At 32.8% G+C, this 15,129-nt stretch overlaps 1 protein-coding gene across 1 annotated transcript; it reads left to right on the top strand.

Annotated features, from left to right (window-relative positions):
• The first annotated feature begins 6,442 nt into the window (after positions 1 to 6,442).
• LOC141710670 (prohibitin-3, mitochondrial-like) lies at positions 6,443 to 9,289 on the top strand. The gene is made up of 2 exons (XM_074513218.1): positions 6,443 to 7,350; positions 9,067 to 9,289. Exon 1 carries the CDS (start codon positions 6,509 to 6,511, stop codon positions 7,343 to 7,345), a length of 837 nt encoding a protein of 278 aa, XP_074369319.1. The 5' UTR covers positions 6,443 to 6,508; the 3' UTR covers positions 7,346 to 7,350; positions 9,067 to 9,289.
• The last annotated feature ends 5,840 nt before the right edge of the window (positions 9,290 to 15,129 follow it).

The following is a 15,129-nucleotide window of genomic DNA, read 5'->3' as shown; positions in this document are numbered from 1 at the left end:
AAGGTATACATATGCGGTCTCGATAACAATATTCAATCAACATCAAATGATCCAATCATACGAGAAGATTATAAACTCAAAGAAATGAAAACCCAGAATGATAACGATTCAAAAGATGCAAAAGTCACAATTAACGATCAACGAAACAAAACAAAATTCCCCATCTAAAAGACGAAACAGGAATCCAACGTAGCAACTTAAAAAACCAAAGTACGAAGCAAAAGTTTATTAAAACAAAGCGATAACATCAAATTACTCCTCGTCAGGACTGTCATCCTTAGGGGACTTAATTTCAGTGTCTTCATTGGGAGTCTCAAACTCGTCTAGAGGGAAAGCGCCATCAGGAAAGTCCTTGTTATAAATCTTGACAGTCTCCAGTACGTTCCAGGATTTCCACTCACCTCGATGATACTCCAACATAGTGTCCACCCTAGTACACATGACCTGTTGGTGGACAACCTTCTCAGCTTCAGAGTGCATGACGTTTTCAAGATACTGTACTTTAGTTGTGAACTCATCAAACTCCCTTCGAAGGTCATTTATGCTCACCAATCTCTCCTCGGCAACTCTCTCTACAGTCTCCAGCTTCTTGACGCAAGACTGATTTTCCTCATCAAGCTCCTTAGCCTTCTGCATCTTGTGGTTATAGACCTCACGGGCAACCAACACACTTTGAAGTGTCTACATGAAACAGGAAGAATCAGGAGTTTATAGATATCTACAGAAAGTATGAAACAGAGAGAAAATGAGTACATATCTAAAAGAGTGAAAGCGGACTTACGTGAAAGGAGTAGCATGCTGCGTTGTCAAGAATGTCTTCAAGATCCGTAGCAGAGAGTTCCTCCATTGATTGAGGGAGCACCATGTCATCAAGAAAGTGTGCAAAGGTGTGGAGGTCAGCACAAACAGAGTAACTTCGAGTCAGGAGAAGCATGGGAACATCGGAGCTAATGGTAGTCACATATGGGTTGACACAAACCTTCTTAGTTAAAGGGATAACAGGAGGGGTTAGCAAAGGGCTGGACAACAGAGGGGCTTTAGAAGAACCAGTCTCAGTAGACTTCTCTTCATGACATCTCTTGTTAAACATATCTTTACCGGATATTAACAAAGGTTTGATAATAGGGGGCTTAAACTCTACAATTAGAAAGTAAGGCTCAATCCAAGATAAACAGTAAATCCAAATCCAAAAATCTAGAAACAAATATGACATAAAAGAGAAGACACGACGCATACCTTTGGCATACATGCGTCCTGAACTCATCTCAATATTATGGTCACTCTTGGGGCTTTCTAGGGTCTCAGAAGACAAACTCTGTATCGAATGCGCCGGCTTAATGGCAGAGGACACAAACAACTTCCCTCTGGTCCTTTGAGCAATAGACTTGGACCCAGGCTTCCTAGAAGCACCCGCCTCATTTTTCAGTTGAGTCTTCTTCATGTTGACAATAAAATCATCTACATTCACTCTACTAGCATTGCGAATGGGCCGACCAAGACTATTGGGCCAGAGTCTTTCAGAAACGGGCAGAGCCCGAATTTTAGCTACAATAGCTTTTGTCGCCTCATCACTTTCGTCAAACTCAAAATCACAATCTACATGCAAATGATTGAGAAAAAATAAACAAGTCGTGGTGTATACAACTACGCACATGAATATATGAACAAAATATGAGAATGAGAAACAGTACAGCGATAACGGAATTACTAGACCGTAAGGACAAATGAATGGAGAATCAATAACAAGTGTACAAAGGAAAGGCAGACAAGTATAGGAAAATTACTCGCGTTGTTCCAACGTTCAAGCAGATAATCAGAATCTTCTCCTAACGACTTCTTCTCAGCAAATACGTAATCCTTTTTCCAATTTCGATCATTGACCGTCTCATTGTTCAATATCAAGGGATCTTCAGTGTCTTTATTGGTGAAACCTACTCTGCAGTTGTGAAACTTCTTTAGACTGTAAGAATGCTTCACCACTTCAACGCTAATGTTCAACTTATGCTTATCTTCAATAGCGTCAAGACAAGCCAACATCCTCCATGCAAAGGGCATCAGCTGTCCGGGAGACACGTTAAGTGCCTTGAGCACTCCAGCAACAAACCTCGAAAAAAGGAAAATTAAACTAACATCAAAGGGATAGAAGTAAAAACAGACCCAACCCTCTCTATAGGAATCGCCCCGGATGGAAGAATCTGGGACTATGAGATTGACGTCAGAGTGAAAAAACAATTTTAATTCTTCAAATTGTTCAGATTTAATAAGACTCGGTTGACTATCACGAGAATCCAAAAGGTTAGTCATGACCCATTCAGGGCTCTCGGACGACGGGTGAGGAAATTCATGGTGACTCTCTAAGCTGCGAACACTCTTTTTGGCCATGGGAAAAAGAAGGGTTTTGAGTTGATTTTTTCTACAAGATTTGGGGAAAAGGGGAGTGTACAATGAAGGGGTAGATGTGTATATAGAGACGTGAAAATTAAGTGATAAACATCGGGAAGAGTTTTATGGGGAGATGAAAGGACAATGCATGCATATCAATAGGAAATTACACGAAGATCTCGGAGATGAATGACTACACAATTACTTTAATGCTTGGAAAATGAAACACGGCATAAGGTGGATGAATTTTGTTAATTAAATAAATTAACAAAATCCGGGGCTATTGTTGTGCCTATATTTTGACATGACACGATGTGTAAAGACATGACGGCAGCAGATATATGCAGGACAACTTGACATGAACCAAAACTTGATGTCCTGGGTAGTTAACTAACAAAATTAGAGGGGAAAGACTAAGTCATCAACTGTCCGGATTTGTAGCATTATTCAGATAAACATCCCTACCCAAGTCAATAACCGAAAGAGAAGAGGAAACGAAAATAGGGGAGAAGTTGCAGTAAAAGGTGGAGACTTGGAGGATAAGAGGGGGAGAAAAACAACAAGAGCAGGATCATCATTTTGAACACAAAATAAATACTCCAACTTCGAAGAAAACATGAGGGCTGGAGAATAAAAAAGGGTTAATTATCAAATAGGTCACTTATTGCGTCCAAAAATATCAAGTGAGTCACTGATTATAAAACGGACTCAAATGAGCCATTTATCTGAAAATTTGTATCAAAAATATCACTATATCGTTAGTCGAAATTCTTAAAAGTATTATATATTGAGTTTCACACATTTTTTATGAGTGATATTACATACAAATTAAAAGTTCCGAGTTCTACTAATTTAGATAATATTGTTAGATTTTTAAAATTTTATCAAGTATTTATTTTTAATTTTTTGATTATTTTATTTGATTTAAATAAAAATAAATAGTAGATAAATTTTTAAAAATCTAAAAATATTATTTAAAATACTTAAACTCGGAATCTTTTATTTGAATATAATATCATTCACAAAAATATGTGAAACTCAATATATAATATTTTTAAGAATTTTAATTAATAATAGAGTGATATTTTTGATACAAATGTTCAAATGAGTGACTCATTTGAGTCCGTTTTATAATCAGTGACTCATTTGATACATTTGGACGGAGCGAGTGATCTAGTTGATAATTAACCCGAATCAAAAAACACCCAATCCAAACATTTATGTCAATTCTGATCATTCATGTAAATCATGTTCGAATAGTTTGAATTATATTACTTGTATCAACAAACATCGTACAAGTGAAACTTTACTTTGATTGGGTACACATTCCCACCCGCGATTTTTTTCCTATTCACGGGTTTTCCGCGTCAACAATTTCCCGTCTTATTTACATTTATTTATTTTAGTAATTAATCAAGGCTCATGGTAGATTCGATCGCAAGTATAATCAAACTTAGCATTTAACCCACTAATTTTGATAAAAACATGTCACGACACCAGATAAATGATGTTTCATAATGGGTGATCAGTGATCACTACTAGGTTAAAAATAGAGGGTTAAATATCAAGTAGGTCACTTACTGCGTCCAAATGTATCAAGTGAGTCACTGATCACAAAACTGGCTCAAATAAATTACTCATTTGAAAATTTGTATCAAAAATATCACTCTATCGTTAGTCGAAATTCTTAAATGTATTATATATTGAGTTTCACACATTTTTTATGAATGATATTACATCCAAATGAAAGATTCTGAGTTCTAGTATTTTAGATAATATTTTTAAAATTTTTAAAATTTATCTACCATTTATTTTTATTTAAATCAAATAAAACAATCAAAAAATTAAAAATAAATAGTTGATAAAATTTTAAAAAACTAGAAATATAATCTAAAATAGTAGAACTCGGAACCTTTTATTTGAATATAATATCATTCATAAAAAATGTTTGAAACTCAATATATAATACTTTTAAGAATTTTGACTAACGATAGAGTGATATTTTTGATACAAATTTTCAAATGAGTGACTCATTTGAGTCAGTTTTGTAATCAGTGACTCACTTAATATATTTGGACGCAATAAGTGACCTATTTTGATATTTAACCCTAAAAAGAGAAGGAAGATGATCACCTAATAACTCCTAAGTGCCAAGTTAGATAATTCAGTCGTGTTTTCTATTATTTTTCTAAAGATGAAAAACTGATAATAAATTTATACGAGAAAACTTGAAAACAACTGTGTTTTTCATTTTCTTGAATTTTCACTTGAGAAATTAATTTGGTGAACATGTTTTATGATTTTCTAGTTTTAAAGAATTTTTTTCCAAATGTGACGAAGTACCAGGTCCTTAGATTTCAAATTTAAAATAAGAGAATGAGATAATGAGACTGGTTCATTTCATTTTCCACTAAAAAAATGGACAATTAGGCATAAGAATAATATAATAATTATTATTTCAATATATTCACCTACGCCATTTTGTTCTTTCACTACATTTTTTAAGTAAAAACAATCTTAAGGATGAATGGATGATTTTTTTTTAGTTCTTTTTAGATTAAAAATACAAAAAAATACATGTTTGTTTTCGAAAATTCTTATCCAATTTTTTAAAAGCTATTTTCTAAAAAATTAGAAAAATAATAATACAAAAAACATTTGTGGGTAACGTCGGGATAATCTAATCTAAGGACATGATCTGTTGAACAACTCACTTTTTCATACTTAAGACTGTTTGGCAATTATTATTTTTATTTGAATACCAAAAGTCCCTCAACGAGTCACTATATAAAATGTAGCATGTCCTTTGATCAAGCTTGTGTAGCACTAAGGTATCATTTTTTTTATAAAATTTATTGAAAACTATGTAATTGATTTTTTTTTATCATATAATATTGTTAAAAATACAAAATCTTTTGTCAACAACAATTTTATTAATTAAAATAGTATGCTTTCATAGAAAATATCAAAATAATATAATTCACATGTAATTATTTTTAATATCTATTTTGCATAAAAATTATTATAAAATATCCGTAAATGGAAGGTTCATGGGTTTTTATAAAGAAATTTAAAATATGAACAATAACATTAATTGAAATCATAAAATTAATTTAAAATGATTAAAATTTTTAAAAAAATGTAAAAAATACTAATGTTTTAAGTATTTTGCTATTTTACAATCTTCTGATTTTTTTGCAAACATAGAGTGTCAAAGAAATTAACCAAAGATGCAATTAGTTGCATAGAGTTTTTAGGTTACATTTGGGGAAATAGAGTTGGAGAAAGTTGTCGAGTTTACATCTAGTTCATCGAGTTATAGAAAAATTATATTTTTGCAAAAATATAATGCAACCGAAATAATCTAGATATGTAAGTAGTTTAATTTATAAATTATGTGAAGTTATAACAATGAATTGAATATTAAAAACTTTAAAATTTTATCATTCAGATGATTTTATGTTTTATTTAAAAAATTACATTATTCATCCTTATTCAGAATTTTTACTCACTCAGAAATTTTAACCATTCAGAAAATATTATTCAGATGTAACAAATAAGACCTAAGGCCTCATTTATTAAATCTGAATCAGAATTTTCTCAACCAGTGAAATTTGTGGACAATCTGAACAATACATCTGAATAATTCATGTTATTTGTTAAATTTTCTTAAAATTATCTGAATAATAGTTAATTTACTATTATAACATGCTAAATAATTAATATTATTTGACAGAATATAATTAATTATCACTTGAATACTTGAATGATGCCAAATGATTCTCATATTTTATTGTCTACAAACTAATTAAATGTAATACAAACTAATTATTATTCTTATATTTTATTGTCTACCATACAAATTATTAAATAAAATTAAAAAAAAAGAGAGAATGGAATGATAGCATAATTTCAATAATTTTCTTTCTAAATAACTGTAGACCCACATCTATGAGCCCAACACTGTAGACAAAAAAGACCCGAAGCCCAGCCCATTCATTTCTTGTACAACAAGTTAACTCCCCTTTTTTAATCTAAAACCCTAAACCCCACCTTTCTCTTTCGCCTAAACCCTTACGATCAAACTTTCTCTCTCCTAAACTAAACCTCATTTTCTCTCTCTACAATGGCTGGAAATCAGCAAGCGATCATCTCTCTACTTTCCAAGATGGGACAGGCCGCCTTCGGTCTCGGCGTCGCCGCCACCGCCGTCAACTCCTCTCTCTACACCGTCGACGGCGGCCAACGCGCCGTCCTCATGGACCGTCTCCGCGGTGTTCTCGACACGCCGGTCGGTGAAGGTACTCACTTTCTGATCCCTTTCCTTCAAACCCCTAATATCTTCGATATCCGCACCAAACCGCACACATTTTCGTCCATTTCCGGTACTAAAGACCTGCAGATGGTCAATTTGACTCTTCGGGTCTTATCGCGACCCGAAGAGTCGAAATTGCCTGTTATTTACAAGGAATTAGGGACTGAGTATGATGAGAAGGTTTTACCTTCAATTGGTAATGAGATTTTGAAGTCTGTTGTTGCGCAATTCAATGCGGATCAGTTGTTGACTGAGAGGCCTAAAGTGTCTGCGCTTGTGCGCGATAGTTTGACAGCGAGAGCTAAGGATTTTAATATTGTGCTTGATGATGTGGCGATCACGCATTTGTCGTATGGTAATGAGTTTTCCAAGGCTGTTGAGCAGAAACAGGTGGCTCAGCAGGAGGCGGAGAGGTCTAAGTATGTTGTGGCGAAAGCAGAGCAGGAGAGGAGGGCGGCTATTATTAGAGCTGAAGGGGAGAGTGAGTCGGCTAAGTTGATTTCTGATGCGACCAAGGATAGTGGGATGGGGTTGATTGAGTTGAGGAAGATTGAAGCGCAGAGGGAGATGGCTGCTACTTTGTCCAAGAATCCTAATGTTGCTTACTTGCCTGATGGGAACAATATGCTTCTTGGAGTTGGGCGTTGATTGCGGTATGGATGTTTGTTTTGGTTATTATGTGTCATAAGTTTTTTTATAAAATGTAGTACCGTGTTACAATATGGCCAGAGTTTTAATATGCGTTGTTATGAAATGTGTTAAAATAAAGTATATTCGGTTTTATTTGCTACATGGTTTGTTTCTTTTAAGAATTCAGATGTTTATGAAGCGTGACATCTATGATTTAACTTGGATTTATTTGTAGTTAGAGATTACGTAGCTTCTTCATGCCTTTGATCACCATAGGAATTAGAGTATGCTAGATTGTGGTTCATATATTGTGCAAAGGTGGATTAAAATGTTTCAATTGACTCAATATGACCATTTTGTGTGTTGTATTATTTTAGTAGTAGGATATAGTTTTGTTATACATGTTCATAGTGTTTAAATAACTTGGTAGAAGTGGAAGAATATAATTAAGTAGAGACGGCTCCTTGCTGATGTTAATTAAATGGATCATTATCGTTATGGGCTCCTTTTTTCCGAGTTATAGCTTTTTACGCTTATAAAAATTATGGAATTTTTTTAGTAGCGTGCAAATTGGGTTGATGTTGTGATGTTGTTTATTATGAGACTTGTTACTGGTGGCGCCTAAGATGGTAATGAAATTTTTACCTTCTTAAATTTCTCCATGGCTTACCCTGCATTCTGCAAGTTGACTTTTATAATGTCGTTAGCCTTGTTTCCTTTTATTGTGTAAAATGTATTGAAAGTTTAACTTTATATATTAAAAGTTCTTATATTTCTTCAATTTTTTTTTGGATATGTGTTTTGTTGATCTTCCTTCCAACAGATCATTTTCTAATGTTTTCAGATGCATCTTTCCCCTTTGAACACAAATGTCTTTACTCTTACTATACTGCTCTTTCTAAGAGTCTTAACAAAGCATTAAATAGATAATCTCTGCAACATAAAATATAGATAAAAGAGCAAGAGGAAGTGTATGTAGTTTTCCTTTCTTAACATAGATATCAAGTACCCAACTCGTTAAAGTCTATGTTACTTGGACTCTTCATTTTACCTTCGAGTACCCGTGTCGGACACTCGATACTCGGACTTGGACGCTCGGACTCGGACACTTATTTTAGGCCAAAACATGTATATTTTTCATAATGTTGCCGAGTCCGATACTTGGACACGTGTCCATGTCGGACACTTCTAGCCGAGTCCAAATAACATAGGTTAAAGTAACAATTTGGAACATGTATAGATTTTTTTTAGTCAAGTCCCATTGTGATTTGGTATTTAAACTTTTATATTAGCTTTGCACATTCCCATATTGAAGTCCTATTACACCTTGCTTATATATTCAGTCATTTTAATTAAAGTCTAGAAAGTACATTGATTCATAATATCTTGGAAGATTTTGTTGATAGCCGAACATATGTGTCACCATGATTATAGATTTGAAATTATTGTGGATGCTTAAGTTAATTGTGTATGAAATATAATAAAGAAAATGGTGCATAATTAATGAGAGTTCTTTTCACCTGCATGTTTTCTATTGTGAATAAAATCATGATCAAAATGTTGATCCTCTTGACAATGATAAGATTATACCATTTCTGCTATGACATTCATATATCTTTATTACAATCCTCTTGGTTAAAATTGCAGCTTTGTTATCCTGCATATAGCTTGGATTAATGGGTACCTTGTTTTAGTTGTCTTCATTATTCTTATACAATCTATTCCTTTCATTTTCTCAGGGATAATACATTGGTGGTGCAGCTGTAATAAAGTAGTTCTCATTCTCATTGCGAGGGATAGATATCTGCTAGTTCATTACTACGAGTATTAGAAAGGAAAAACAGTGTTTTGTGGTTTGAATCTCTGTTGTAGTGCAAATAGATATTAGTACCTCTTATTTGATGATGTCCTTTGGCTGGGGTGAACATAGATTTATTATAAAAAGCTATTGCTACTATTATGCGTTCGGTGTTACCATAGTTTGTTTTTTTTTTCCCACAATTAGTTTTTTTTCGAAGTAGAAAACTCAACTTTTATAAGTATGCAGTATCACTTGACAATACAACATTCCACGTTGTATTAAACAAAAGAAGTGCAAATGTCCGAATCAACCCTTGCATATGGTAGGAAGTTGATTTCTTGAATTCTGAATTTATGATAGACTAGCTTAAATCTCTGTTATATTCAAATAATTTTAAAATTTTGTGTATTCTATCGTATAATAACTAGCATAATAGTCTGTCCGAGACACGAGTCATTTTCTAGATTTTTTTTGTACATCATATAATTATAGGGATTGCTGGACATGAGGATGACCTCAGTAGACATGTTTGAGGTTAAAAGAAAACAAATGTAGTATAGTGATATTTTTGTAAATACAAGGGGGTCGTGTTTATATTTACAGATTTGCCCTTAAAATATTACACTATAAAGTGTCATAACCTCATGTAATTTGCCAAAGGACAACCTCAGGTCCAGTTTTCTCTATAATTATATTAGTAAAATTCTTGATCATTTTCTTATCGATAAATATTGTATAGCGTTTCATGTAAAATATTAATAACGATTTTAATATATCTCATTAATCGTCATACATATTTTTTTATTTGTGTCATGTAATTTGTATTTACTCAATAAATACAAGCAGGGCAGTCACTGTACTGTGTAAAAAGAAAAGATTGTAGTTAATCCATCAAATATTGTCAATATGTTTATAAAAACAAACTAAAAATTAACATATATGTATATTGCAGAGTCGAGTAATTTTTTTGAGTTTTGGTCAAATAAACCCTGAATAATGAGATATTTTATTATTAAAGTTATTACTAATTTACAATTATCTTGCTTAATTTAAAAGAATTAGTAATGTAAAGTGGTAAAGACCTGCAATCGTATTATTCACCAAAGTAGAATTCACACTACAATTAATACATATTTATTTTTTAAGAAAATTGTTATTTTTTTAATTCAATGTTTATGTTGATTTAATATCATTGCTAATGTCTTAATTCATTAACTAAAGTTGATCTCAGCCGTGTATTTAGCTTTTAATCATCTATGTTATACAAAGTTATTTTTTATAAGATGTCAGATAATTGTCAATTTTATAAATTAAAAATGACATAATCTATTTAATTTTTTACACATTGAAAAAAAACTTAAATTTAATTGATCTTTCTTATTTTCAGAACATAAAAGACTTTTGTTATTTTCTTCTAGTATATATATATTAATAACCCTGAAATACACCATCAAAATTGAATCTTTTAATATTGGTAAAGATAAAATCACATGTGTGTATATGCATGTTAATTATTATTTATTATATTTTTGAGTAAATTATGTTGGTCTCATTTATTTATATGCTAGATATCTTGGTCATGTATATATCTAATTGTTAATCAGTAAATTACTCAAATAACATATATTTATGATTATTCAAAAATTATAATTATCTAATAAATAAATTACAATTATTTATATATCGTAGTCGTAGTAGTATTGACAATCAAACAATATCTATTTTTATTCAACTCAACATCAGTCATGGATGTGACATAAATATAATTCATATATTGTCAAGACTAACTACTGATATTCAGAAGTTTTTTTCAAAAATCTGAAGATAAATTTGTACTAATATCATCATTCAAATCATTTTAAAGTTTCTTCCATTTATGATTATAATATTGTTGTGCAAGACATGTCTGTACTTTAACAAGACTAAGTCAAATTGACAACCCTAAGTAAGTTGTATTGTAATCTTAGTTTGCATTTGTACTTGTAACATTTAAAATCTGTAAAAATATAAAAGAGCATACGGGAGTCTTTTTGTTTAAACAGTATCAAGCCTAAGGATTCTATCTGAAAAAAGATCAAAAATATCATGCCTTGGAAAAATTAAGAAGAAGCTTGGAGTTGAATAAATCTGTTTGGATAAAAATATTCTAAGTCAAAGATCTCTACAAGTCACAGATTTAGTGTTATAGAGAAGTCACTCGAGAACTCCAAATGACTTATCGAGAAGTCATAAAAGCTTATAGAGAACTCACAGAGAGATATCGACAAGCCAAATTGAAGACATGAAGATTGGAGATATTGACAAGTCATTTATTCACTAGAGAACTCAGAGTTATCGACAAGTCAACATTCATTAGAGAACTCTGAGTTATCGATAAGTCAAATTCCACTTGAGAACTCAGAGATATCGATAAGCCAAAATTCACTAGAGAACTCTGAGTTATCGACAAGTCAAATTTGACTAGAGAACTCTGAGTTATCGATAAGTCAATAAGCCACTAGAGACTCAGAGATATGGATAAGTCAAAGTGAAGATATGAAGACTAGAGATCTCGACAAGCCAAATTCTCTTATAGAGAACTCAGAGACCTCTACAAGTCAAATTAACTATGGAGTACTAGAGATCTTGATAAGCCAATATACTTATCGAGATGTCAAGTTCTCTATAGACCAAATGGAGATCTCGAGGTAAAATCTCAAAGTACAAATTTGCAGAACAGTTCAATATTCAAGATTCACAATCAACAAACAATCCAAACAGCTGGATTGACAAGTCTACAAAAAGTAGCTTGAAGGATGTGCAAGATCAATGGTGAAGATTAACTGACAAAGGAAGATCAAAGTAAACACAGGATGCTAAGATATGCTAAGCCAGAAATAGAAGATACAATTTTCCTAAAATGGAAATGACAGGTGACAGTATACTAAAGTTAATAGCATATCTTATTGCACATTGTGTAAACCAACAGTTAACAAAATTATAAAGTTAACACTGGTCTTTTAGTCAGTTGTAACAATTTAGATAGAAAACCTTGTAACACTCTCAAGAAGAAACTAAGCTCTTTATCAAAAAAAAGCCTAGAAATTTTGTAGCAAAACATTCTTAATTTTAATATAAAATTAAGTGAGTTTTGAAAAGATCTGTGTTCTTTATTATTGCATGTTTAATTTCTGCAGTAACATATTTTACTACAAGATTTAATTTACTTTGTTCAATCATAAAAAGCTCAAGAAAAACATAAACAGTAAAACACATTCACCCCCCTGTGTGTTTTCATTTCCTAACAAGTGGTATCAGAGCAAAATCTGAAAGTAAACAGATTCAAGATCTTGGAAGAATGAATACACAGAAGATCAGTAGCATCAAAATTCCTACATTTGATAAAGCTAACTACACTTTTTGAAAAAAGAAAATATTTTTGTTTATCTGGATGGCCAATCCACTCTATATTTAGATTCTCAAAAATGGGACCTTCACTCCTATGGTTAGATTTGAAGAATCAACAGATTGTGATATGGTCATTCCAGCTCATTATGCTCCAAAAGACGCTTCTGAGTACACTGAGCCTGAAAAGGAGAAAGTTTCCCTGGATATTTGCTTGTAGCTAATATTGATAGAGTCACTTGACAATGTGATGTACAACAACATTGTTAACTGTGACACTGTCAAGTAAATATGGGAAAAGATTGAAATACTCTGTGAAGGAACTGAGGAAGTTAGATCTAATCAAAGAAGGATACTGATTTCATAATATGAGGGTTTTATGGCCAAGCCACAAGAAAGTATAACTGATGTGTTTGAAAGGTTCAATAAGCTGATAAATGACTTGCAGCTCCATGACAAATACTATGAAGCTGAAGAAGTGAACTTGAAGTTCTTGTTTACTCTCCTTGATCATTTGGAACAGAAAATCTCAGCAATCAGGGAAGGGAGAGACTTGAGCAGAATAAATTTGGAAGTCTTGTATGGAATCAATCTTGAAAACATATAAACTAGAAATGATTCAAAGAAAATCATTAAGATCTGGTCAAGGGCATGTTGTAGATGGTTCAAGTGCCCTAATTGTCAATGAAAGCCAGATCTCTAATGATGAGCCAAGATCCCAGACTCAAGCTGCCTCAACAAGTGAGCAAAGAACAAATGATTAACAAGAACAAGTCATTCTGGAACTGGAAGAAGATGAGTTTTACACCTTGGATGAACTTGATGAGCTTGATCAGTCAATGGCCTATCTGGCAAGAAAGTTCTCTAACATTAGAGTAAAGAAGACAAGATTCTTCAAGGGTAATGGACAGTCTTTCAACAAAGACAGCAACTGGAAAGGAAAAGGGAAGTACACATCTGATAGCAAAAATGGTTAAAAAACTGGATTTGTTGACATATCAAAGATAAGACGCTTTAACTGTGATGAACTAGGCCATTTTGCTACAGAATGCAGGAAGCCCAAGAAAGAAAAGAAAGACAAAGCTTATCTTGAACTGGAAGCAAAGTATGAAGCTCTTCTAAAGAAACAACAAAGCAAAGCTTATATTACAGAGGGAAAAGTTGGGATGATTCTGATAATGATGACGATGAGGAAGTTGGAAATTATGCTTTAATGGCCTTGTAGCAGGGAGAATCATCCTCATCAAAATCACAGGTACCAACTCTCACTATCATTGATTTAAATGTGAGTCAATATAAGGAAACTATAGAAAAGATGAGCACAGAAATATTTCACATTCATACAAGTATGGTTGCTGCTAATGAAGAAGTTAGCAGATTGACAAAGATAAATGAGAAGCTTGAAAGTGAGAAACGAGAAACTGAATTATTGTTGGTAGAGCTTGAAACTGTAAGACAAGAAAATGCATATCTAAAGAACAAGCTCAAGTGTGCAAGTGAAATAGAAGCAGTTCTAAGGGAGAAGCTGGAAAAGAATGAAGTTAAATTGAAATCCTTCAAGAATGCATCTGAGTTAATTAGACAGTACCATGAGAAAAACAAGCCATGTGCAAACATTGCTATTGGTCTTGACTATGATGTCTTGAATAGCAAAAAGAAAGACATAGGTGACAAAGGAAAAGCAACAGAAAATGAAAATATTCCATCAATGCTGAAAAAGGTTATCTCACCTATGTTCAAGGCATGTGAAGTAAATTTCAGTGAGGAAGAGTTGATTATCAAGCAAGAAATTGCCGATGAAGATAAAGAGAAGAAAAATGCAGAAGCAACTCCATCTTCCAAAACTGAAGAGAAGCTCATGGATAAACAAAGCTCCAAGACACCTGTCAAAAAAACCAAGACTGAAGATGCAAGAAAGAAGAAGAAAATAGAAATGGGAAAATTGGGATAAACAGAAGCAATAATTTTGCTTATATTGCAGATGCTCCAAGAAAGAAGTGTGAAAAATGTGACTCTGTAAATCATCTAACTCACCTTTGTAAAAAGGTTGTTACCAAGCCAGCTGAAGTAGCATGCAAGTATAATGAAGCAGATGCAAATGATCCCTACTCATTCTGTGACAAGTTTGACTGTATCCCTTGCAACTTGAAAGTGATGAAGAGCTGCCACAAACTGATAGTAGACATTAAAAAAACAAAAATTGGGTCTACATCAGATAGGGAAAATGCACAACAGTCATTGAATTCTATTTTTTCAGAAATAACTCATTCTACTTCTGCTAAATCGGTTAACAAGAAGAAAGTACCCAACACTGCTTGGGTTGCTAAACACACTTAAAACTCATTGTGTGCAGGGTAAAGTGAAGAAAGTCATATGGATCATTGATAGTGGGTGTTCCAGACATGTGATAGGTGATAAGGCCCTGCTATCACAATTTGAGGAGAAGGTTGGCCCTTTGGTGACCTTTCAAGATAACAGCAAAGGGTTCACAATGGGTTATGGCAAGATTATTTCTAAAAATGTTGTCATTGATGATGTAGCACTGGTAGCTGGTCTTGAAGTGAATCTTCTCAGTGTTAGCCAATTTGCAGACAAAGGTTTTGAAGTCTTATTCAAC

Source organism: Apium graveolens, chromosome 3 (assembly GCF_009905375.1).
Source record: "Apium graveolens cultivar Ventura chromosome 3, ASM990537v1, whole genome shotgun sequence".
NCBI classification, from domain to species: Eukaryota; Viridiplantae; Streptophyta; class Magnoliopsida; order Apiales; family Apiaceae; genus Apium; species Apium graveolens.
The sequence above is the reverse complement of the archived record's forward strand: the minus strand, read 5'-3'. Positions and strand labels throughout refer to the sequence as shown.